Here is a 25,686-nt window from a genome sequence, read left to right as displayed (position 1 = left end):
TGGAGTAGAGGAGGCAATGGCTGGGAGAGCCAGAGGCCAGAGGATCCCTGGCCAGGGAGAAGATCAAGTGTGGGAGGCAGCTTAATCCAAAGAAGAATTTGCAGAAAAGAGTCAGCAGAAAGAAGACATAGCCCTGGACTCTAGATGGTGGCACAGTGAACTCCACATGGTGCAGGTGCTGGAGAACTGGATAAGATAGAGAAGAAGAGAAGCTGTTAGCATTCCTAACCCTGTGGATAAGGCAGTGTGGGAGGAAGAAACTAGCAGTGAAGAGTTTGTATTATAAATATTAGATATTTAAGTTGTTTAGTTGTTAAGTTCTAAGTTAAGTAGGTATTACTGTATAGATATACATGGAGATAAGCATTTACACACATAACATCTTGTAAATACACTTTGCTTTATGCTTGTATAGTATTAAACTGTACTGTATTCATGCATTAGCTACATGAGTGTGTCTGGCTTCTTTCCTATCTATTGCCACCCTCTGACACTCCATCCAACTAGATGAGGAAGAATAAGCTTTGGTTCAACTCTACCAAGACTGAGTGGTTGTGGGTTTTGGGCCCCCCAGGTCCGGGAACTGGAGAATTTCCATCCTTGGTTGTGTTGGGCTGCACTAACGTGGTCAGACCTGGGACACAATTTGGGGGCTCTCCTGGACTCATAGCTCAGAGCAGGTGGCAGCTGTGGCCAGGGTGGGGGAGCTTTGTATCATGAAATTTAGTTGGCTCTGAACCCTAAAAGTGATTACATTTAAACAATCTTCTGTAAAAATCACTAGCACTCTGTACTGACATGGATGTCTTCAAAATTATGGATGTCTTCAAAATTAAGAAAGCTAAACTAAACAAAGAGGAGAACTGCACTTTATGGACTGCATCTCTCAAGGAATTTTATAGAATGTGAAAGTAGAAAATCTATATTATACACAGATCAGATTGAATAGACTGTTGGAGGAAGGGTACTCCCTGCAACAAAAATCCAGTACTGAAATCTCTGTTCATCTATGATATAATTATTACACATTTAAATATTTAAAATAGGATAATTTAATACTCTTATATTCTGCCCATTTTACACTGAAAGACCAATTTCATGTATTAACTGTAGGTACTCAAGTTTTTATTTTTATATAGAATGGTGTGAGAAGCTCATCTAAAATTCTGTGCAGGCCAGGTTTTGCTTATCTCAAGGAGTACTGCTTCCTGTATGAGCCATCCAACTTCTATGAAGTCTCCTAGCAAATCCAGCAAAAGATCCCAGTTTGTACAGCAGGAAACAAGGAATAAATGAGGTATCCAGGTTTTCTTAACAGTGACCTTGACATTGCAGAATATGTTGACCATTAAAAACTATCTATACCAGTTCACATTAGGCTTTTAGGAAAATGTGCAAATCTATTCTCTCTTAAGTAGTGATTCCAGAATATGTGCAGAACTTGCTTCCCCCCCCCCTTACACTGCAGTTTCTTATATTAAAGGCCATAATCCCATTTGTTTCAATTCAGCAATTCTTCTAAGTAGTCATTGCAAAAATATTTAATTTTGTGACAGTGGGCAACTACAGCATCTTCATGGGAAATGGCAATCCTGGGCCAGAAAAAAAGGTGAAATACCTCAATCAGATCCAAAGCAAGTTCTTAGGATATTCTGGAGTCCTTTGCCAAAATCAGATTTGGAAGTCTGATCAAATCATTTAGACAGGGCCTGCCCTCCTTGTGAAATTCATTCAATTTGTACACTGCCTGACTCCCAACAATTCTGGGCAGCTCACAAGAAAGCATGAGTACTATAAAATAATAAAAACAATGTGGCAATAAAAGAAAAAACTGGGTAGCAACAAACATCCACCCACTCCTCCTCTGTTTTTATTTCCATACTCTTGACAATCTTAGTTTTATATTTGTAGGTACACAGAAGATCAGATCACCAAAGGGTTCCTCTGTATACTGAAGGGACTAAAATATTCAGTTGAGATGTCTGCTAAATATAAGGCTTTTTTTTTTTTTTGGAAAGAAGGGAAAGAAGTTGTGCAATACCAGAATTACTGATATTACAGGAATTGAACAAGAGAATGATAATCATGAAGTATCTTACTTGTTGTCACAATATTCTTTGGAGGAACTTCACGATAGGTTGCAAGAAAGCCTCTCTCATTCACACTAGAATCACTTATAAATTCAATTCTCATTTTGTTTGAAGAGGATACATATATCTTTCTTGAACTGAAACAAATCTTTCCAAGTGAGGGTGATGTTGGGAAAGGGCCATCAAAGATTTCAACAAAATCAAGTGTGCAGAACCTGGTAATTTCCACTCTGTGGAGAAAAAGATGAGTAGGTGAATGTCTTCAGAATTACTTGAAACTAACACTGCATCTGGACTATTTTTTAATATTTTAAAGTTGCCATTCCTCAACGGCTTCCACAGAGGTTGTTCCATTAAAGCAGGGATGGGCAACCAGGCACCCAAAAATGCCAGGAAACCCCTAAATTCCTTTCTTGCCCTCCTTCCCAACCAACCAAAGCATATTTTTAAATGTTCTTCTTGTTTTGCTATGGCAATTTCATAACTAATTAATTTATTGGATATTATTGTTCTTTTAACTTGTTTTTGTATAATGCTTTCTCTGTTTTCTCTTTTAAAAATTACAAAAACATATTATTAGAAGGTTGTAAGCATCTATAGCTTTGCTCAGTCTATCTATAAGGCTTGACAAATGTGGGATGGAGAGAGAAAAGACAAATTTAGCTGTTTTCTTCAAGCCATTTTCTACCCAAAATTACTTTCTCCCCTTGATTCATGTGTATCATGACATCATTGTGTAAATTAAGAGTTATATAATTTGGCAAGTTGCTACTGATGCAAATTACATTATCTGCATAATTTGTGTGATGTTGTGATGAACTGCAGGATGACATCTGTTTCCTTTGCTGATTAATGCCTCATTTACTGAGAACAAGTAGTAAGTTAAGCAGAAAAATGGACAGAAAGAAAGAAGTAATGAGGTTCTTTCTATATAATTTTTTTTTCAGTCTGAAGTAACTTATAGCTAATTTATAAGATCAAAGAAATCTCTGTGTATATGGGAAGTAGAGAGTAACATACTGTAAATGCATATAAAGTACACTTCCCATTTTATTCTTGGACCTTTTTATTATTTTACTCTTAGGACACAATGGATAATAACACTGTTAAAATCATAAAGATATCCTATTTTATAGTTCACTCTATTATAGGATAGAAGGATTGAGAAAATGGCTTGGATTCTGAATCATAGTTCCCCATAAACTTTCCAAATATAAAGTATGAAATATGTTTATATATGAACCACAGTTTATGACTAAGAACAAGAGCATAAGACAGACTAATACAATGATTGAATGACATTTTCATTGATTAACTAGCAAATTCTTTATTACCTGAAATCTTGAAATATGAGTTCTATATGACGCCTTTCCTCTACCTGTATGTTCCAGACACAGTGGGAATTCCTTGGGTAGTCTGAAGGATAGAATGGACTTGAAAATGAACCTGAAGGACCTGTGAGCGTGCACCCACAGAGGCAGTTGCCTAGAGGGAAGCAAATTAATTGGCCAGTTAAGGACTGGAACTTTTATTAGTGGAGTGTGTGTGTGTGTGTGTGTGGGCACACACATGTATATAATTTTAGTGAAATAAATATACAGTATCTCCAAGGAAATAGCACTTGTTTATACAGGCCAAATGAAACACAAGGAGGCATTCTGGGAAAAAGAAAGTAACAGATTACTTGAGAGGAAGCAGTCTATGTTCTCCTGCATCTGGGTTAATAGAAACTTAAAAGAAAGAAGAGGAAAAAGAATCACTTTTTTGTGAGATGGGCAGCCATACAAATTTGGAGGAGAAGGAGAAGGAGAAGGAGAAGGAGAAGGAGAAGGAGAAGGAGAAGGAGAAGGAGAAGGAGAAGGAGAAGGAGAAATAATCCACTGAGTAGTCTTTAACCTACCTGAGAATGGGTAAGCGAGAAAGCAAGAATAGGCTATAAAGGGAAAACATTGCCTAAATAGGCCAGAGTTTGGAAGTATCCTTACCTATGTATCTCCTGAATTTATAAAGATGTTTGGATTTTTTTTTTTAAATTTAAAAATGAAAACAGTATTGCCCAAGATTATCTGTTCATACATTATTGTCAAACATGAGAGAAACGGCTAAGCAAGGAATTGGACTAGAAGTATGAAAACTAAACATAGGGTCTATTATTTCAGATTTCTGAGAAGAAAAGGTCAATTTTTTCAGACTTAGTGAGCAATTCCTTTTCAGTCTGTGATATACAGGTAGTCCTTGCTTAACAATCACAATAGGGACCAGAAAATTCATTGTTAAGCAGGGCAGTTGTTAACCAAGTATGCTGCAACTGTCATAAATTCAAGCTGGTTGCCAAGCACCTGGATCGTGATCACGTGACTGTGGGGTTGCTTGGACTGTTGTAAGGTGAGAACTGGTTGTAAGTCTCTTTGTTCACCACTGCTGTAATTTTGAATGGTCACTAAATGAATGGTTGTTAAGTGATGACTACCTGTACTAAGGTGGCAGTGTGAATGCTAGGTAATAGTAAACTAATTGTACTTTTGTATTTTTTCTGTACTTTTTGAATTTTAACATGTAAATAAAGGAGAAGTGGCCTTCAGTGAAGGAAAGGAAAACCACTTAGACCACAATCCTACATATGCTCATCTGGAGAAAATTCCAGTGAATTTTTTTTTAATTGGTGACTGGTGTGGGTCTTCCAGGCTGTGTGGCCGTGTTCTGGAAGTTTTGTTTCCTAACGTTCCTAACGGACACCAAAACAAGCAGCCACTCAGTAACCCAACCCCCCCAATCCCCCCCTTCCCCCCCCCCAGATCTCTATAAATACCCACAAAAGGGCCACATCACCCTGGGCACAGAGAGAACTGCTCCTGTCTGTGCTCCTGCACTCTGAAGATGCCGGTCACAGGTGCTGGCGAAACGTTAGGAAACAAAACTTCCAGAACACGGCCACACAGCCCGGAAGACCCACACCAGCCATCGTATGCCGGCCGTGAAAGCCTTCGACAATACATTTTTTTAAATTGTTTCTGAAAAAATATGTGTATAGGTTTGTAGTCCCAAATTACTTAATTGATGCTGAAAATAAACTTCAGCCTGCTGGCTTACCAGAAGTAGTGTGCTTCTGAGTGATAGGCAGAGATATAGATGTTGATGCTAGATGAAGGAAAATAGAAAAATAGAGTTACATGATAATTTCAGTTTTCAATTTTGAGAGTCTTACAATTAATATTTAAATGTATCAGTTCAATTGAGGTTTCACATAATATGATTATTAAGGGAGGCCTCAGTTATACTCATTCCACATGTAGCGTTTCCTATGATGACAAGAACAGTGTTGGCTGAGTTTGGCACATTTTGGCCAGCTTGCTCAAACATAAACAAAACCCAGTTTTACCTCAACCCTGTCTATACTATACAGTGCAAACTAGGATCTCTAATCCAGTGACCATCTTCCAAGGTAGCATTCTAATTCTCCCATGTCCAGGTAGGATATATGATGGGCCAACCATGGTGAGAAATGAGAGAGTGTCCCTTCTGAAATACTGCGCTTCCAACCTACAGAGGATCTGTATCATATAAAGGTAGCAAGTTTGGCAGGGAAATGGAACAAGATTACAAATTATAGGTAAATGACCAAAAACAAAACAAAACCCCACTAGAAGTAGATAATTTGGGTCTCTTGGTCACATTAAGAGTTGAGTTTCAAGTTAGAAAACAAAGAAATTTGTGGTTGGGTGGAGTTGATGAGATCAAAAAAGGGAAGAGAGAAGTTTAAAGAACAAAAAGCAATATATGAATCCATAAATGGATGTGATGGAAGCCGGAATGGTCTGTAATGATAGAAAGTTCAGGAAACTATATTTCATTTCCTTTTCCCTTATCTTCTGCCTCAAATGTATTTTGCTAAGTAGCTCTTAACTGTTCTTTGCTTTGCGTATCATTGCTTACCCTAAAAGGGAATACCATGATGGAGATATATGTATATATGTCTGTTCAGTAATTAGAAAGATGTTTTTCCAATTTCACAGAATGTTATCCAATATTTAATTATAATTATTCAAATCCACTAATGAGGAGATTGGTTCATCTACTGACCCGGAGTAGTTGGATGCTGCGTGCTTACAGGAGGAACAGGTGTAGTATTTGGATACTGAGTACTTAGTACCTGAACTGGTAATAAATAGAGAAAATATAATTTAACATTACATTAGAAAATAATTTTAAATACAAAAATGTGAGATTATTTTAGGGAGTACACCAGAGAAACTTCTAAAATAAAAGAATCTTGAAAAATGCATTTGCTCAAATAAAACAGCAGATTGGAGGCTCTACAACTGCAGCATGTTAAAGAAACAAAAGAACACGTGCGTGTGCAATGTTTGCACTAAAATGCATAGATCAAGCTAATTAGAAAATTATCCAACTGTAAATACCTGGCACTTCTGATGTATTTTCTGTGGGAGCTACAGAAACCAAAAGAAAAGAAATAGCTGAGTTTCACAAATGAAGAAAGGAAAGAAAAACAGACACAAGAATTAAGCTGATATTTTAATCGCTTCTCTGCAGAATAATTTTAATCCATTTTTTATTCTATGGAATATTCTGCAAGCCTATCAAAATAAGAAGTATAATTTAGACTATATGATTTTGGTTTTAATTATCATTGCTGAATGCATGTGACAAATTATTCTTATTTTACCATTATTTATATACAGCATACACAGGGCCTTCACAGTGAAACTTTAGCAAGCTAATTTTCCCAGCAGGGTGATAAAAACAGGAATTAAAAAGTAATGATTCAATGATTCAAGCAATGATTTCAGTGAAAATAAATCCAAAGCAGAGCACATAAGTTTCACAGAATAGTTGACATTTTACATATTACTGAATAGCATTATTCAGGTTTCAGTATTCCCTGAACTGTGTTATCTATACCATGATATATTCTTCTATGCAAAATAACAGATCATTTCTCAAAATAGGTACTCCTTGCAAAGAAAACCAATACTTACCAAGTGTAATAGGATTCTTTGTCATAGGGGAAACTCTTTCTATGAAAAAAAAAACAAGAAATATAGAAAGTAAGCTCTTCGTCTGAGTGATAGGGAAACATTCATCATAATTACTAAGAAGGCTACTATGAAATCATTTTATAATAACAAAAAGGGGGGTGGTTACCTGCGCAGATGACACCAGCATCTTCCTTGTGGTGACACTCACGAGCTCCCCAGCCTGAATGGGAGCACTCTTCTATAGATGATTCATTCCCTTTGCACTGGACATTATCTAGGAAGATGTTGCCAGTGCCTTCTCCAAAATAGGCTTCTTTGGGGGCTTCCATAGCTTCTCCACAGGCAAGTTGTCTGCATACAACCTCTGCATCTTGTAAGTCCCAACCATCATCACAGACTGTTCCCCAGTTTCCACTGTAAAAGATTTCAAGTCGACCCTGGCACCTGTTTTCTCCATTCATCAACCTTACAGTCAAAGAGCTTGCTGATGTTGCCAGTTCAACTTCTGTGATTGTTGAGAGAGTATAAACAGTAGGTTTTTTCCAATCATACATTGACTCTTTTAGGAATCATTTTAAAAGGGCATATCAGTATTTACCAATTGGATTTTTTTTCTCAGATAAGATTTCGTGTCTCTGTGTGTGTGTATGTGTGTACAACTCGAGATATTCTGACCTGTGTTCCCCTTCAGGTAAATGGGGTTGAATGGACTTAAGAAGATACTGATTTAGAGCTGGCCACAACTGCTCTCTAGTCTACAAATCTTTGGCTTTTCCTTGGATCGTTCAGAAATAATTCTGTATATTTGAGAAATAACTTTGAGCTTTATTTCCCCTGCATACCAGAGATGAAAATCTTGTTATTCTATACATCATCAGGTAACCAAAGATGAACATTTTGAGGTCTCTACCTCTTTTCAGATTGATTAGGTTATCTTGGTTAAATTAAACTCAGTGTCCTTGTCTTTGGTTAGAAGCTGTAATGAGCTGTGAAAATAACCTTGAGAGATGGGAGGAAGAGCCGTAGCCTAGAAAACGGTCTGATAAGACAAATCTCAGTCCATAGGACAGATGGGGGTGGAGAAAGCATCTCAGAATTGACCCTCCCTAGTTTTCTGGAATGTCAAGGAAGGGGAAGAGGGAAGTGCTTTCAGACTTGCAATATTCTCTTACTGTATCCTTACAATAAAGGTAGTATTAGTATTTTGATTTTGGTTTCCTGGTCTAGACTACCTTAAAGGGCTGACAGAAGAAGCCAAGAGGATTGGGACAAGTCTGTTGCATGCCCCCTATCCCTGCTGTTTCTTCAACACAGGTATCCCTTCAAAAGTAGTATGAAAACAGAAGCAGAACTACTGATATGGTGCTCTAGCACTTAGTAACTATTAGAAACCAAAGAAAATTTGCCAAGGAAATGGAATGGAAGCTGAATTTCCCCATCCTGCCATCTTGCCCCCAGTCAAAATGTTTTCTCTTGCTGCTGCTTTTTGTTTTAAATGAATATATCAGAAAATAAAGCCAGGGGCTTACACATGGTATCTACTGTCACCTATGTTCCCAAAGAAACTTCTCTTGATCTCTACCAGCCCCCTTGCTTCAGTCAAACTTTGAAAACTTAAAAAAAAAAAAAGTTTAATTTGAAATCATACTTTAAAAAAGGCATCACCTAATTTTTATTTGTAATAGTGACATTGGATTCCCCATTATAATCCCCCAGACATTTTTAGAAAATTAGGGAATGCCTGGAACCCAGGGCTTTTTTTGCAAATGTGCTAATCTGCCCCCCTGAAAAGTCAAAATTAGGTGGGGATTATAAACTTGGATGGCTAAAAAGGGTGGCTGAATGCAATCTCCCTGTTTACTTTCTGAGAAATAGGTGTGTTATAAGTGCCACAAGTACTGTGACAAGCAGTCTGGGAATCAGCACCTCCACCATCAAGCAGCAATTTTTGATTTTGGACATCCATAATATGTTCACAAAATGTAAAATGTCCCCACTGGCCCAGGAAGTTTGGGGATGTTGTATCACATATTTTCCAGATCACATCTTGTTTGTCCCTCTGGTATATTCCTTGGATGTACAAACCACAGACTTTGCAAGCCCTCCTTCCAGTGAAAATAAAGAAAAGAAAGTTGGTGATAATTTATCTCTGTTCTGGTAAAGACTTCACTAGCTCTATTTCTCCTTAAAATATGATGCAAGATTTGGTTTTAAGTAACAATAGGAATTTAAGAAAATACATACCAGGTATTTCTGTGGTGACAGCAGGGCCTGAAAATAGAAGAAATAGCTTCTGTGTGGGTGATGATGATGATGATGAAGTTACATTATATTTCTATGATTATTATATTTCTTTTATATTTCTTATATTCTTCTTTAGTTTGATATCATAAAGTAAAATGAAAAACAATATGGCAAACCTGGCTTAAAGTATTGGAACACGTGCCTGACACTACAGGTAGTCCTCACTTATCTATCCCAATTGGGACTGGCAACTCAATCGCTAAGCAGCATGGTTGTTAAGTGTGATGTCACATGACCACACTGACTTATGTCAGTTCTGGCTGCAGTTGTTAAGCAAATCATGCATGGTCATTAAGCACAGCATCACATGACCATGACTTGAGACTTCCTGCTGGCTTCCCCATTAACTTTGTTTGTGGGAAGCCAGCTGTGAAGGTCACAAATGGCAATCACATGACTGCAGGACACTGTGACTATTATAAATGTGTGCTGGTTACCAAGTGCTTAAATCGTGATCACATGACTGCGGGGGACCTGTCATAAGTTTCTTTTTTTCAGTGCCATTGTAAATTTGAACTGTCATTGAACAAGTGTTGGTAAACGAGGACTACCCATAAACCAGCCTATTCAAGGTGGTCAATGCAATGTAGCATTCCAAACAAAAAATAGATTAATATTTAACCAATAGCATTTGGTTAATATTTAACCAATAGCATTTGGTTCTTAAAATAAACATAAAGCTCTAGCCACAATGTAGCTATGTTCTACTGGTGAAGTTTAGGATTTCTATAACTTTGGATCAGTGAAGTCTTCAGAGAGTTTTCAGAAGGCTATGTGAGCTCTGGATATAAAAGCTATGTGGGAAAACATGGGAAAAGCATTTTGCTTACAATAAGATGTTCCCTTACTGTGGTTGAATAAAAAGGAATAATTCCATAGCATCCACCTAGCCACAGAGTTTTAATCCATTGTACCAGGTCTCAATTTAAACCAATTTATTTAAATACTGTATAGTGTAATAACTTTATTGAAACCTGCATAAGAAGAACCAATTCTTAAATCCTTGTAAGTTCAATAATAAATTCATTTTTTCCTACTGAGATCCATTATGTATCAACACTGACTGAAAGCTTGACACATAATGGCAATTAGGATCCTTTGTGATCCAATGCAAGACCATTTACTTAGATTATTATATATTTTGGCTTTCTGATGATCATATTCTGCCTGGAGACAGTCACATTGCATTGACACATGATTTTTAAATTATCCTTTCAATGTGTTTGGATAATGTCAACCATGTAAAGCATCACATAACTTGAAAATTGGGCAGTTTAGATTACCTGAGCAAATGGCACCAGCATCTTCTTTGTGGTGACAATTATGTTTGCCCCAGGGTGGATGGGAGCATTCTTCAAGAGATGATTCATTCCCTTTGCACTGGACGTCATCCAGGAAGATGCTGCCAGTTCCTCTCCCAAATGCAGCATTAGACATAGGTTGAATGGCCTCTCCACAGGCAAGTTGTCTACACACAACCTGTACGTCATAGATGTCCCAGCCATCATCACAAATTGTTCCCCAGCTTCTATTGTAAAAGACCTCAACACGACCACGGCATTTGTCTGATCCATTCACCAGTCGTAGAGATTTTTCTTGAAATTAAAACAAATACATATTGGACTTTCCCCCAGATATCTAATTTCGAGAATTCTTTATTTCTAAACAGATAGGAATCACCTCTGCTTTTTTGTTTTGTCCATGTATTATATTAATGTCAGTCAATTTTAATCATGTCAGACTATTTTTCAATTTAGTCTTGGTCTATCAGAATGGAAGTGGTTCCATAGTATAGTGTGAAACCATATGTTCTCTCTCTATGGTTCAGTATGACCCTTGGCAGCTCCAGCCAGCATGACCACAGGATTCTCCTTGGTCTAAAGTACAAGTATATCATATCAATTCCTATCTGATGCTTTTAAAACTGTGAAACCAGGATAATAATTCTTGTAGTTGAATACATGACTTTTTGAATCAAGATGACAGGGTGATTATGTTTTTTTAGAACATATGTAGATAGATACAGATGATAGATGGATGGATGGATGGATGGATGGATAGATAGATAGATAGATAGATAGATAGATAGATAGATAGATAGATGATAGAAAGGATAGATAGTTAGATAAGATAGATACAGATTAAGTTAGTTTATTCCTATTTATTTTGATGAGCTCTAAGTTACATCATGGGTAACTTTTGCACTGATTTCAGTGGGCTTAAATTTCAGGGAAAGCATTGTGCAATTCCTCATTCACAGAATTTTCATGGATCTCAATGGCAAAGTCAAATCTTCATTCCAGTCATAGACCAGCATAAAATAACCTCATTAAGAATTGCAGCCATTTCAGTAATAACAGTGAACACCACGAGATGTAAAAGGTGGAAGAGTACATACTAAATGCACATCCTTGATTCAGGGAAATATACTCTCAAAGGATTTCCTATTTAATACAACCCCCTCCCCCCCACATAGCTTATTGAAACATGGTTCTCTGTGTGCTGAAGCATTCAGGATCATCAGCTTTTCAGACTTCCAACAACCTTCATCTCACCATGCTACGAAATGGTTGTTAGAAAACAGCAGGTTTACCAGTAGCCCACAATTCCTTATATGACATTCATCTTTCACAAACATTACCAAGTAATGCAGAGAAGACATGTTGCGGGTACCATTCACCAGGGACCTGCATTTGGTGGATCCCAGGAGGCAGGCCTTCTCTGCCGTGGTGCCCTCCTTGTGGAACATTCTTCCCCCCAAAGTTAGGTTAGCTTCACCCCTGCTATTGTTCCGGAAGTCCCTCAAGACCTGGTTATGTCACCAGGCCTGGGAGTACCAGGGACCCGGAGACCTCCTTAGCTGGCTCTGTTGTGGTTGATCCTTTTACTCTCTCCATGTGGTTTGTGTATTTTAATTTTTTGATAATATTTTTATTCTTAATAATGACTTTCTATATTTTTATATATCTGTATTTGCATGTATTTGTTGTTTCATTGATTGTTGTACGCCACCCAGAGTCACTTTTTGCGAGACGGGTGGCCATATAAATGTGATAAATAAATAAATAAATAAATAAATAAATAAATAAATAAGCAAAATAAGTACATCATAAGCCTGACAATTCTAACCTTTGACTGATTTACATATTAACTGGTCCATGGCAGAGAGAGAAAAAAGTCCTTGTTAGATTTATGGACCATCTCCGAGAGTTCAAAACAACTTAGATGGGGTTCACCCCTTCACAGCAACCCTGTAAATTAGGTTAGGCTGACAGAATGATTGGCTCAAAGCTATCCCATGAGTTTTTATGGTGAAAGGTGGACTTGAACCTGGATCTCCCCAGACCTAGTCCAGCATCTTAACATTATGCTATATGTGGTACAACAAAGAGGCTTGGAATAATTTGGAAACAGCATCTTAGCACCCATTACGATCAGGTGGTAGCCCTGTAGGTTTATTGCTACAATATTTATTACCTGTTATAAGAATGCAAATCTACTCCAGCATATAATAAATACCTTGTATTTCCTGTGTGGTCAGAACTGCGGAAGCTGTAGAAAGGTCTGACAAAAACAGAAAGTTTCTAGTTATATGATTCAGAAACTTTGCCAGACATTCTTTGCTATCATAGGTATATAGAGATAAAAATAATGCTGAAAAAAAAACAGCCATCCTCTCAGTCTTCCTCTTCCTCTCAATCCATTTGCTCTTCCTTCATATATTTATTTTCAAATTCAATCCTTGTTCATTCTCTGTGACCAACCCACTTCAGCATATTTCTTTTGTATTAGTTAGCCTAGTTCATTTGACTCCCAATCATTCATGACCCTGTCACTACTGTTTTACCACAAACAATTCTTAAGTACCCCATTCCCATTGCATTTAACTTACTTTTATGTTTTTCCTAATATGTCTAACTCTCACTTCCCTATAATTAAGTGAGGAGAAGCATATTCCTATACCCATCCTTTGTTGTTTCTTTCAACAAACATCCTTTTCTCAAAACAGACCATATAGAACCACTTATTTACCACATATTGCTACACACTATCACACATTTAATAAACATTGCATAACTATCTGTTGTTCTTGCTCTAGTTCTTTGTGATCTATGTATAACTTGTATTGGTTCTCTCAATATTTTCATTCAAACATTACTATCTTGGTCTTTTATAGCTAAACCTTAGATAGATTTTTGAGATCCATTGAATCGAACAATCTGTCCAATAAACTAACTTTCACTGCATTGTACCCAACCACTTATCTAATATTTGCTGAATTTTGATTCCCAGCCAACAATATGGCACTGTCTGCATACAAAAGTAGACATATATTCATGTCCCCAACCAACACATCTGCAAATATTCCTTATTTATTAATCAATTAATACTTTAAACTACCAAAGGAACATCACACACATCTTTGTCTTATTTCCTGCTCAGTTTTGAACCATTTGCTAAGCATTCCATTTATTCTCATGTGGGCTTTACTTCCATTATATACTGGTCTTAGCTCATTCAATAACCAAATTCAAGGCTATTCACTTTATCTTACACCTCATCTAAATCAACCAATGTATAGTAACCTTTCTTTCTTGCATTCATGCATTATTCAATGACTTTCTGAAAAGCAAAACTTCACACCACTTGCCTGGCAGAAAGCCTCACTTCATTTCACAAATTTTGCTCACTGTCACTTCTACTCTTTCAGTCAGAATTCTGCCAAACGCTTTCCCAGGGACATTTAACAAAGTCATTGTTAAGTGTGCCTTAACACTGTAGTGTTCTCATTCACTCTTGCCATCTTTCTCTGAACCTGAGAACAAAAGTGGCATTCTTTAATCATTAGGTATTGTATATGTGTAGTCCTTACATACAGATTAAGCAAGTTGCAGAACCAATCAGTAGGCAAATCATATCCATATTTTCACATGTTTTTAGTCATACCATATATATATGCAGTATTAAATTTTTCAATGTTCTCACAGCATTGCTGACTTCCTTTTTATCATTTTTCATCAAACTATAATTTATACCATTTGTTTTGATTCTCTATCTATCTATCTATCTATCTATCTATCTATCTATCTACCTACCTACCTACCTACCTACCTACCTACCTACCATCTAATCTCCCTTCTCACTCCTATGGGTGGTATGTGTCTTCCTCAGTCTCGGGTTTTCTACCAGAGGCCTGGGAGTTTGGGGGACTCTGATACACTGTTTGAGGACAGTATCTTAGCTGTTCTTAGCACTGCACTCTTCTGGACAGAGAGCTCTGATGTTGTTCCTGGGATCTATTGGAGCCACTCTCCCAGCTTAGGGGAGAGTGCTCCTACCACCACTGGGACCACTTTGCCCTTTACATTCCACATTCTCTCAAGTTCTTCCTTCAGGCCCTGGTACTTTTCCATCTTCTCATACTCCTTCTTCCTGATGTTGTTGTCACTTGGCACTGCTACATCTATCACTACCACTGTCTTCTGGTCTTTGGCTACTATCATAATGCCTCGTTGATTGGCTAGTTCCTGCCTGTCCGTCTGGATCTGGAAGTCCCACAGGATCTTAGCCCTGTTATTCTCCATGACCTTCTGTGGAATCTCCCATCTGGACTTGGGAGGGCTTAGCCCATACACCGTGCAGATGTTCCTGTACACAATGCCAGCTACTTGGTTGTGCTGTTCAATATATGCTGTTCCTGCCTGCATCTTACACTCTGCCACTATGTGTTGGACTGTCTCTGAGGCCTCTTTGCACAATCTGCACCTTGGTAGACCCCTGCTTCTATGGATCTGGTGCTTAATGCCTGTTCTTGTGCTGCTATGATCAGTGCCTCAGTGCTGTCCTTTAGTCCAGCCCTTTATATCCTTAGAGTTTCCCCTTACTCACTTTCGTCCCAAATCATTTCATCAATTTTATTTTTAATTCCATTAATACTGTTGGAGGTTTCTTGTCTGGCTCTGTTTGCCCACTTCCAAATGATGTTTAAGAACTGTACAGTTAACACACTATCATATTGTATTAGTATGTGAAAAAGAACTTTCGCTAAAAATCATACGAATAATGTGGTAATTGTACAATTTGCTTAACATGTTGTAAATGCAAGATGCTGAACAAAAACATATCCCTTATGGAGCTTGTTTGACAGCAAAAGGTAAACAAGCATAAATCCAGGCTCCATGCATGTTGGGTTTGCTGATTTTAATATGTAAACTGAATTCTGACGGTGCTTCAGAAATCAGTTCACCAGGGAAAAAACATAATACGGGCCTAACTATAAATCCTATTTCTCCATTTGATCTTGATCTGCTTTGCTCAATCACTGAAATTAAATATTTGAGTTAACTTGTAGTACCAATCATGGAGGCAGGAGCAGATGTCTTTAGCTCTTTTACAGCTCCCTGAGAAGTGCCTGGCAAGTCTGACATCACTGTTTCTTTCTTCTGGGTTACCATGTGGGTAGTCATGGAGGATCCATATGATATCCCCAATGTTTCCATAGTAGATGTTATTTCTTTCTCATTTGCTGGGTGGGTGGTTTCAAAGATTTTTTCCATTTCTGGTTTTGGATGATATGTGGTACCTGCCAAGAAATGGGATTCAAAATAATTTTGGGTTACATAAGGATAAGCTTCAGAAGAATCAATTTCTGGGCTGTACCTGTGCATGAGAGAGCTTTTTGGTGCAAGCCCACCATAGCACTAATATAGGATTTAAAATCAAAAGCACTGCAGAACTTGGGCCAAGACCATTCATTCATTCATTCATTCATTCATTCATTCATTCATTTTATATTGCCATCCATCTCACCTAAGTGACTCTGGGTGACTTACATAACATTTAAAAATAATAATTAGAAATAAATACAAAATAAAAGCACTTAAAACCAATAGAAAAATTAATGGAGAATCTTATAAGGGCATATATGTATGAATGAAGAAAAGTATGTTTCAAAACCTGGGCTCAGCCATCTAACTGGAATAGTGAGAAATTCAGACAAAGCATCTTGAATGGTTTTAATGGGCTCAATGAACAGAGCATAACTCTTACTATGTTCTGCTGAGGGCCCTTGGAGATGCCTAACCATATCTTAAATCTAATAATATCTCTGCCCTTTATTTCCATTGCTAAAATCCTGGAAAATAACACAAGTTTAACTTCATGGCATTGTTGAACATGTGATATAATATGTATGAAGCAATTTGGATATCCAGAAGCACTCTATAAATGCTGTATGTTCTTTCTCTGCTTTTAAGAAATATAATCCATTATTTATGCTGTTTTCTTTCCAGAAGCAAAAATGCTTAACATTAGATATCTACTTTGATCTCCATAAGGATTCCAATAAATAAATAAATAAATTTCAGGAAATAAATTTCACTTTGGATAACCAACTTGTCATGTGCACAGTTTAAACATAGCAAGAAATAAAGAAAAACATACCAAAAAGAAAAAGGAAAAGAGGGCTCCAGTATAATCAGCCATTTGTACAGACCATTCTTTTCTAAGTTCTTATGACTTAAATGAAGAGGAATGTTATTATGGATCAATACTTAATTTTTCAAGGGATAGGTTTTGGGTGAATATTACTTAATCCATTAAGCACATTTGTTAAATTTCTAACAACTTCATACTTATCTGATTTTTCCCTGTTTCTTACCATCATGATGGACTGGTTCTCCAGTTAATGAAGTTGTTGTAGGGGATGTACTTTCTTGAGTTAATTCTGTAACATAAAGAAAGAAATCTATTGAAATAAAAAATGCTTTCATAAATTGGTAATCTAATATATTTCTACTTGTGATTTCAATAAAGGTAGCACTAGTAATATAACAGTATATGGCAAGGATTTATTTTATTTCAGCATAAGAATAGTCATTTTTATTGTGCTTACTAGTTTTAAGATATGAATACTGTATATTTTTGTGGATAAGCCCATCTGTGGATCAGCCAACCCTCGAATTTGTAAGTAAAATACCATGAAAAATGTGCAGGCTTATCTGTTGGAGGTGTGTTTTTCATGGTATTTTGATTAAAAATTCAAGGGTCAGCTGATCCATGGATGGACTTATCCACAGTATATGTTGGAATATATGGGTACTTTTAAAAAATATTACTGTATATACTCACAGATTAGCCCATCCATGGATAAGCCAAACTCAATTTATTGGGTACATTTTGGCACCTAGAATCCTCAGCTTTTCTGCGAATATATACAGTAATATTACCAGAAGTGATAATGATAACCATTTTAATGGGATTCTATCTGTTGACACATTCAGATTTTTAACTGTGTTCATTGTCTTTTTTTATTTTTCAGTCCTTTAAAAATATCTGCTTTATATTGCCTTAGATTCAAGGAAGCAAAGTTTACTGGAAAAACTACCACACTAATGCTATTCAGCAAATGCTTACATAAGACTCATTGTCTATGAGTTTGTGCAGTGACATAACTGATCAGTTTTATTCTGCTAAAAATCCCACAGTTGAATTTTGCCCAACAGACTATGCAGGCTTTACCTTACACACAATATTTTATCATACAATATGAGAAGGTTACTTTTGAAAAAAAAGTAGTCCCCCAGGTGCAGGAATCAGGCTTTACAAATGCCTCAAAATTCATCATAACCATTTGTAGGTGAACTTGGTACAGAACACAAAAAAGATTTTCTGGCAGAATTATATGAAATTGTATGTGTGGGTGTGTTGACATACATACACTAGACATGGATATATATAGGGATGGAAAAGAAATAAGAATAAAACAGTAAATTGGAATAGCGGGGCAGCAAATGTTTTGTTAAGGAAGATTTGGGTTAAAGAAGGTCGGGATCCAGAAATGTCTCACATGAAAGCCCAAATTCTAAATTTGACTTCACATTATTTATTTAATTTAACTTCAATTAATGCAAATATTTTGCAAGTATTTAAGAATGTTCTCCTTATGTCATATTAAGAATTATAGAGTGGTGACCCAAGCTCACAGCCAAGACTTTTGGAAACTGCATGTGGCCCTGGAGTCAAAGATTGCATTTCTGACCAGAAACCTCCAAGATAATCTGAAGCTGTAGAATATGTCTGGACAAAATTGAAACTTGGGTGTGGGGTACTTGCACACTCAGACTGTTTCCAAATGGGCTCTCATTATCTTGTTAGTTATTGCCACTCTCTGAACAAACTTAACAGTGGTGTATTCAAACAACGCTATTATTTTTCCTAAAAGTTAAAAAGAAACATTATTTATGCCTAAAGCACCACTGATTTCAATGGAGCTAACTTCTATATGTGTGGGACAAGTCGCTGACAGATGTACTCCCCCCCCCCCCATGACCACCCATGCTCCTTTTGCAATCATTATGTTTTGAGATGCACACCTTCAGATTTAGGAAGTAAGGTTGGAGTTGGTGTTGGCATGTCTTCATTGTATGAGCCTGTCATCAGAAAAAAGGACATTTGAGAGAAGCAACATTTTAAATGTGTAAAGCATAGAGTCAATGAATAATATCATGACTATGATTCCCCAGAATGGTTATGGATTTAAGAAGGATCAACCCATCCTCATTTTTTTAACCCAGTGTAAATAAAGAGACTTGCCTGTTGGTAGTAATTCAGCTTCTGTTAACATAAAGGCAGAAAACGTGAATAATGTTATTTAATTTTATCGCTGTATAAGATACAATATTGTCATGTATGATTCTTATGAAAACCTAACCATTTAATTATAAGAAATCATTTGCATTTTCATCTCTCACTGATGATTGTGATCCAATGGAATTAATTGGAGCTGTGATTAGCTTCATAAATGATACTCAAGTTAACAGGACTATAAAATGACTAATCAATACAGAGAGATGGCATTGTAATAAGTTCTGTGATCTCTTGCTTAAGCCACTACATTCCCATTTGTGAATAACAAATATGTTGTTATTAATAGTCAGTTAGACTGTAATAGCCCAGTTTGAGATGTCATGAATTGTTTCATCTTGGTTAGATGGCTAATATTTCCTCACTTGCAACATACAAGCTTTCAGATTAGGAAAGAGTTGAATATGTGTTACTTAACAGGCTTTGCCCAAATAGAGACCAGCACCTAACTCACATGGCTGATCTCAAAAAGCTAAACAGGGTTTGACCTAGTTAGTACTTGGATGGGAGGCCACAGGAAATTCCAGGGTTGTAGGCTAGAGTGGGAAGTTAAAAAATATATACCTGGAAGAAGGCAATGGTAAGCCCCTTCTTTATCAGGCCAATATGTTCATTTAGTTGCAAGGAGCTGAGTTTGATTTGAAGGAGCCTTTATCTTTTCTTAAAGATCATGGTTTCCCTAGCTCTACATTGAATATTGATCTTGAGTATACAACTTCATTAATTCTGCATTTCAGATTAACCTGATATATGTTGTATTCCTGTTTCTTCAACTTTTAAATTGGAACTATCTGATTCATATTACTTGACCAAATGAAATCATTTTGTACATTGAGTAATTGTTTTATTTTTAGACATTCTTCTAACAACATTGTTATTTGAGCTATCTGATTTGGCTTCAGTTCGAAGGGTCTACATCATATGTAAATATACAGAGAGATGTTACCTGAGCAAATGACACTGACATCCTCATTGTGTTCACAGTTATGAGTGAACCACTCAGCATGACTACAATTCCAGATGGTGAGTTCATTTCCTATGCAATTCACATCATCCAGGCTGATATTCCCTGATCCTTTGCCAAAATATGACCATCCCAGCACCTTAGTTGCCTCTCCACAAACAAGCTGTCTGCATACCACATCCGCATTGATCATATTAAAGTTGTCATCACAAATAGTCCCCCAAATTCCTTGATAATAAACCTCTACTCTTCCGACACATCTGTTCCATCCATTTACTAAACGTAGTTTCTGTGCTCCTTTCAAAAACACAAATGATATTGTTGTAAGTGGCTGTGGTAAAATAAAATTAGATCAGCGCAATACTGTTCTGAATGTAAAGGAACACAATGCTATAATATATAGTCAGCAAAATAATAACTTTAGGTCAGTGTAGCAGATGATGGGTTTGTAGTAGTTTTATTATGCCTTAATTCCTGAGTGGATTCATAGAAATGCTTGAAAGGGATTCTCTGAGAGCAGTTTTGTAGGCACTTCCAGAATGGACGATTCCTATCACTACCCAAAGCTATTTCATAATTCCCATCAAAATCATTTTTGGGATAACAGAAAAGATAGAAGGAGAAGTTGGAAAACATGCAGAGTCACAAACATACACTCCCCTAAAACTCTATGGAAAAAGGCTACTGCACACTAAAGGTTTGGCTCAGAGCACTTACGTTTTTCAATCATCTTATGAAATCATTAGAGTATAGGGAAGAGGTAAAGAATACTGCCCCCTCCCCACCCATCTTCAGCACCATGACCCACTAACCTTATCTACTTCAGTAGTCATCTGACATCCTTCCTGAATAGTTTTTCATTAAATAACAGTAATCTGTAAGGGCTTTTACACACTTTCATATGAACTGGGAGGACATGATTCTTGCATTCTTGCTATAGAGTTTCTAAGCACATGAACTAAAATACACACTGAAAAAATGCCTCCTTGTACTTTTTGTACATTTGTACATTGATTCTTTTGCTTCTGTGCATCCAAGCACATAGAATCAAGAGGTGACGTTGATCCAGCCATAGTTGGTTCATGCTTTACAGCATTGCTGAGTGTTTTTCTGAATGTTGTAAGCGAAGCTGCCCACAATTTCTCAGTTTGCTGAGATTTAACAACCACCTACCTCCTTCTCAGGTCCAAGAAAATATATAAAATATACACTATACCTGATTCTTGTAGAAGTGCAGCATGTATTAGCAGCACCCAAAGGAAGAGTTTCTGGGCACCCATATTTCATGTTGTGTTTTGCTAATCTAAAGAAGCAGGAAACCTGAGAATTTATAAATGTTCTAATCCGAACAGGAAAGCATCTATTATGCAATTTGATCTTTCTTCTTCATCTCCTAAACCTGTATCAAGGAAGTTAATAATATTTTTATTTCACAATATTTATCCCAGGGAACAGAGAGTTATTGCTTAGAAGAAGTGAGGAGGAGGCTAAGTTTCCAATATTCATTCAACAGCTTGTAATCACATAAAATAACATCTAATGCAATTGCTCCAGGAAATGTTAATTTTTAAAGTGAATGGCAAAGTTTATGTATATTCAGCTTTCCCTATAAAATCTATGAGAAGTAGGCTGGAATCATTACCCAGGTATTGGGCTTTCTGTGTTCTGAGATCTATCCATGTGAGAGACATCTATCATATAAATCCCCACCTGAAGTTGTAGTGGTGTAACCCAGAAACATTTTTAAGTACAGGTGGTCCTCGTTTAAGAACCACTCATTCAGTGACTGTGTGAACTTACAATGGCATTGAATGAGTGGTTCTTATGACTTGTTCTTGTACTCACATCGGTTGCAGTCATGTTATCACCATTTGCAACCTTCTTTGCTGCCTTCCTACAAGCAAAGTCAGTGGGAAAACAGGCAGGCGGTCGCAAATGGTGACCATGTGATGTCCCCGCTTAATGACCCGTGGTGATTCACTGAATGATGGCAACCAGAAGAGCAGGAATTTCCACCACTAAGCAGCCCAGTCATATGATGTTGCGCTTTATGACCACATAGCTTAGCGACAGAAATTCTAGTCCCAATTAACTTCATTAAATGCATTAAAGCAAGTTTACTATCTCTCTACAATGCAGGTATTGTAGGTATTACCACCTACAATGCATTAAAGCAAGTTTACTATCTCTCTGCTGCTTGCCTTAGCATCTATATCTCCTCCCAAAGAAGAGTTACTGATGGAGTGAAATTGCTTAAATATTTTCTTCAGAAAAGGAACAAAAATTGTGTGATTTGTTATTTTGTTTTCATTTTCTCTAAGAATCAAGCCAGATGCGGTTGTCATATTCTTTAGGATTGTATATACTGTAGTTTTCATATGTTTCCAACCTCAGACTAATAGGAAAAACAAATTTTGGTGGAAGTCAGTGAGCTCCAAAAGGGGTCAGTGGTTGCATGTAATCTACAGTGTACATTGCTGTTGTAAACCATAATGTGCTTAAGTATAAATATGTAGCTTTGGATCATTTTCTTCAATAAATAAATGACCAAGTAAAATGTTTTTGATTCATTCAATTAATTGGCTTCTCTTTATCTAGTTTTAGGACTTATGTGGGAAACAGATCACATTTTAGGTCATATTTATGCAGAAATATTGAAAAATTCAAAAGGGTTCACAAACTTTTAAGCTATAGGCATCTTGAAGAAAGTCTATCTAGGCAGTTGCTAAGAGTTAACACTGACCTGATGGCACATAATCAAATCTAAATAAAATCTAAGTGTAAGACTGACAGCTTGCTTAGAATAAACAAAAAGATCCCTTGGGATGATGGACTTCCATTTGCTAAGCTTCCATTGGTACTTCTGTATATATGAAATGCCTTTCTGAAGGAAATGGCTTCTGGTAGACTACAGGGGTCAGCAGTGTGATGGAGAAGAGTAAGAGATGAAATTCCATAAGTAGAATTTCACCTGCAGTTCTTAAAATCGCATGGCCAAACCAGTCAAGATATCATTCATACAATGAGCAGTTGCCTGAATTACTTTTTGAAATGTCAATAGCACACAGAGAGAAAATTGATCTAGCTCTGGTATGTGGGAAACTAAACACTTTAACTTTTTGCCCCTATGTTATTAGAAACTCTGTAGCAGCAATTTATTTTAAAACTCTTTCTCTAGACTAATTTTTGTGCAAGGAAGGATTTCTTCAATTGGAGAGACCAAGACAAACCTCCCTTCCTTGTGAGCTGTGGTCTTGACAAAATTCAGCCTTTTTTTTCAATACTACATTTAACTGGAAACATTTTGGTTCTTAACTGCACAACTTAAATAATGTGTAAGTCAGTGATAGGCAACATGTAGCTTTCTAGATGTTGATGAACTACAACTCCCAGCAGCCCTTTCAACGGGCTTGCCAGGGCCTGCTGGGAATTGTCATTCAGTGACAACTAGAGGATGATTTCCTACCATGTTTGGCCCTAGAATCAGTTTATTAAGTCACTATATGCACAGAGAAGTGCTGTTCAGTAGATACACCTGTTTTGAAAACTATACTGCCATCCTACTGTTCTGAGTTTCATTTGCAATATGTCCTTATGTTTTCCATTCAATCAAAATAACCAAAACACTGATCTGATTTACATTCCCAGATGTTTTGGATTTGAGAACTAAGATCTAACCCCACCCCTTCCATTTATTTCTCTTGCTGTAACTCTTTAGCATGGTGATATGGTCAAATATACAGATAATGCTGTTCTGCAATCATATAATCATGGTGTCAGAAAATTGCAACCATAACGAACAGCAAATTTTGGCATCTTGCACAGGCAGTAAGTTTTGTAAAAGAACAAATGTATGCTTAGTCACTAATCTCAAATATATGATTTAAAAATGCAAAAATAGAGAAACACGTGCACTGAGAGTGACCTTTGCGGATTTGGCATGCTCATGAAGGTGTTTTCTGTAACAACATCTACTTTGAGAACATCCATCTGATTTCTAAGTAAAACAAAGAGCCTTGGTAAAAGTTGAGGGCCATGTGTGTATGTATTACTTAGGTAGAATGAAACTTCTGGGAACTAGTTGTTCTTTTCTTCAACGCTTTCTTTCTTTCAGCATTTCAATTAAATACATTTAATGCTTCTGAAGAGGTATTTCCTTATCTCTTGCTGTTTGGATCATCATCACACACTGAACAAATCAAATAGATGACAAGCTGAACTATCACCCTACGTAACCTTAATTGACGTAGAAGGGTAACTAACAGCTCACTTTGTGCAATATTTAAATAACTGTAGCTGACAAAGAATGCAATTTTTAAAAAAACTCAGTAATACTCTATCATTTCTAACTAACTAGTAAAGAAGTGACCAGCTTAGTTCTACACTTCCTGTCTCTTGTCAGATAAATATGCTTCTACCTCCTGTTCAAATGTTATGAACTGGTCAGGAACTGGACCTTGCTGATATTTTATATTATATAATAAATTGAAGTTATCACCTTTAGTTAAAACATTATTTTTTATGCATTTTAGCTTGAATTTAGTGGGGAATTACCCACTCCCTACGTCCCCACTGATTTTGGCCCAATTACCTGCTTTGTGAACTGAGAAACAAATGAAAACTATAACATAAGGCCTAAAACCTGTCTGTTACATTAAAAGAGAATATGCAAAACCTCTTCTAAAACCTAGCTCCACCAATATGTGTGATGCAACCCTAGGCCCCTTTTAGAAAAGAGTTACAGTAAGTGCAGATTGAACTGTGTTTAAATCAAAAGTTTGCCAACTCCTGCCTTAATTGGTGAACAGTAAGAAAAGATCAGACATGAAAAGATCAAGAACAGAGACTTGCTTGGAGTAATATTACCAAGTGAGGTAATTTAATATTTACACTATTATTTGTTTGCTATCTTCAGTTCTGTTAACTATTTCAGCGTTTAATGTATGGAAAGTGTCATACAACTGATTTTGTTTCTCATGAATTTAAGGAAGCTTGCTACCAAAGTGAAGGATAAATGTTTGGTTATATATCTTAATTAGGCAATGTGTTGCCTTGCTTAATTTATTAAATTAAGGCAAAATCTCATGAATTTTTGACTTTCTGGATAATATTCAGCAAAACAAAAGGCAAAGCCAGTTCTTATTGCTACTCTTCTTGCAACAATATTTCCTGGATACCTTAAATTAATCAACAGTTGTCACATTGGTGTTCTGATTTCACAAAAAATGATGGGGTCCATCTATGATTCTACCATAAACCAATCCCTGGTCCAATTCTAACTCAAGCTCCCTTGGACTCTATGTTATGCCTTGTCAGCTTTGAAAATTGATAATCTGCTTATATAAGACAAAGTGGGATGCCTTATTCAGTTTAATTTATGATTTAATGTGTGAGGCTTCATCCTGTTTAAAAAACTCAAAGTCACATTTATTAAAAAAAATCGTAGCATTCTTCTATTGGATTATCATATTGGATCATCATCATCATCATCACATGCCTGTCTTGTCTACTTCTGAATCCAGGTCAGTGGCTTTTTGAGAGCTGATCCTCACTCAGCTGAACAGAACATAATAATGTAGAACAAAATACAAATAGAAATTGCAGGTGGTGATTTTTATCAGAACCAGAGCAAATGGGAGGGTTATACACTTCTTCTTCACAGTAATTCTTAGGCTCCTCAGGGATT

The 25,686-nt window shown here is 36.7% G+C and overlaps 1 protein-coding gene across 1 annotated transcript in view; it reads right to left on the bottom strand.

The window, feature by feature from the left end:
• Positions 1-3,770: 3,770 nt before the first annotated feature.
• The window catches only part of LOC103059544 (scavenger receptor cysteine-rich domain-containing protein DMBT1-like), a 47,095-nt gene continuing 25,179 nt past the window's right edge, over positions 3,771-25,686 (bottom strand). Inside the window, exons 14-21 of the mRNA XM_088132587.1 lie at positions 19,983-20,331; positions 12,716-12,727; positions 10,675-10,986; positions 7,254-7,571; positions 7,088-7,126; positions 6,171-6,245; positions 5,181-5,228; positions 3,771-3,820 (exon numbers count right to left, since the gene is read on the bottom strand). Of these exons, the coding sequence (XP_087988713.1) occupies positions 3,771-3,820; positions 5,181-5,228; positions 6,171-6,245; positions 7,088-7,126; positions 7,254-7,571; positions 10,675-10,986; positions 12,716-12,727; positions 19,983-20,331 (1,203 nt within the window). The remainder of the gene's footprint in view (positions 3,821-5,180; positions 5,229-6,170; positions 6,246-7,087; positions 7,127-7,253; positions 7,572-10,674; positions 10,987-12,715; positions 12,728-19,982; positions 20,332-25,686) is intronic.

This window comes from Python bivittatus, unplaced genomic scaffold, assembly GCF_059951505.1.
Source record: "Python bivittatus isolate LINGU-HERP-01145 unplaced genomic scaffold, Pbiv_v1 ctg000980_np1212, whole genome shotgun sequence".
NCBI lineage: Eukaryota > Metazoa > Chordata > Lepidosauria > Squamata > Pythonidae > Python > Python bivittatus.
Note: the sequence above shows the minus strand (reverse complement) of the source record. Positions and strands in the feature narration are given on the sequence as shown.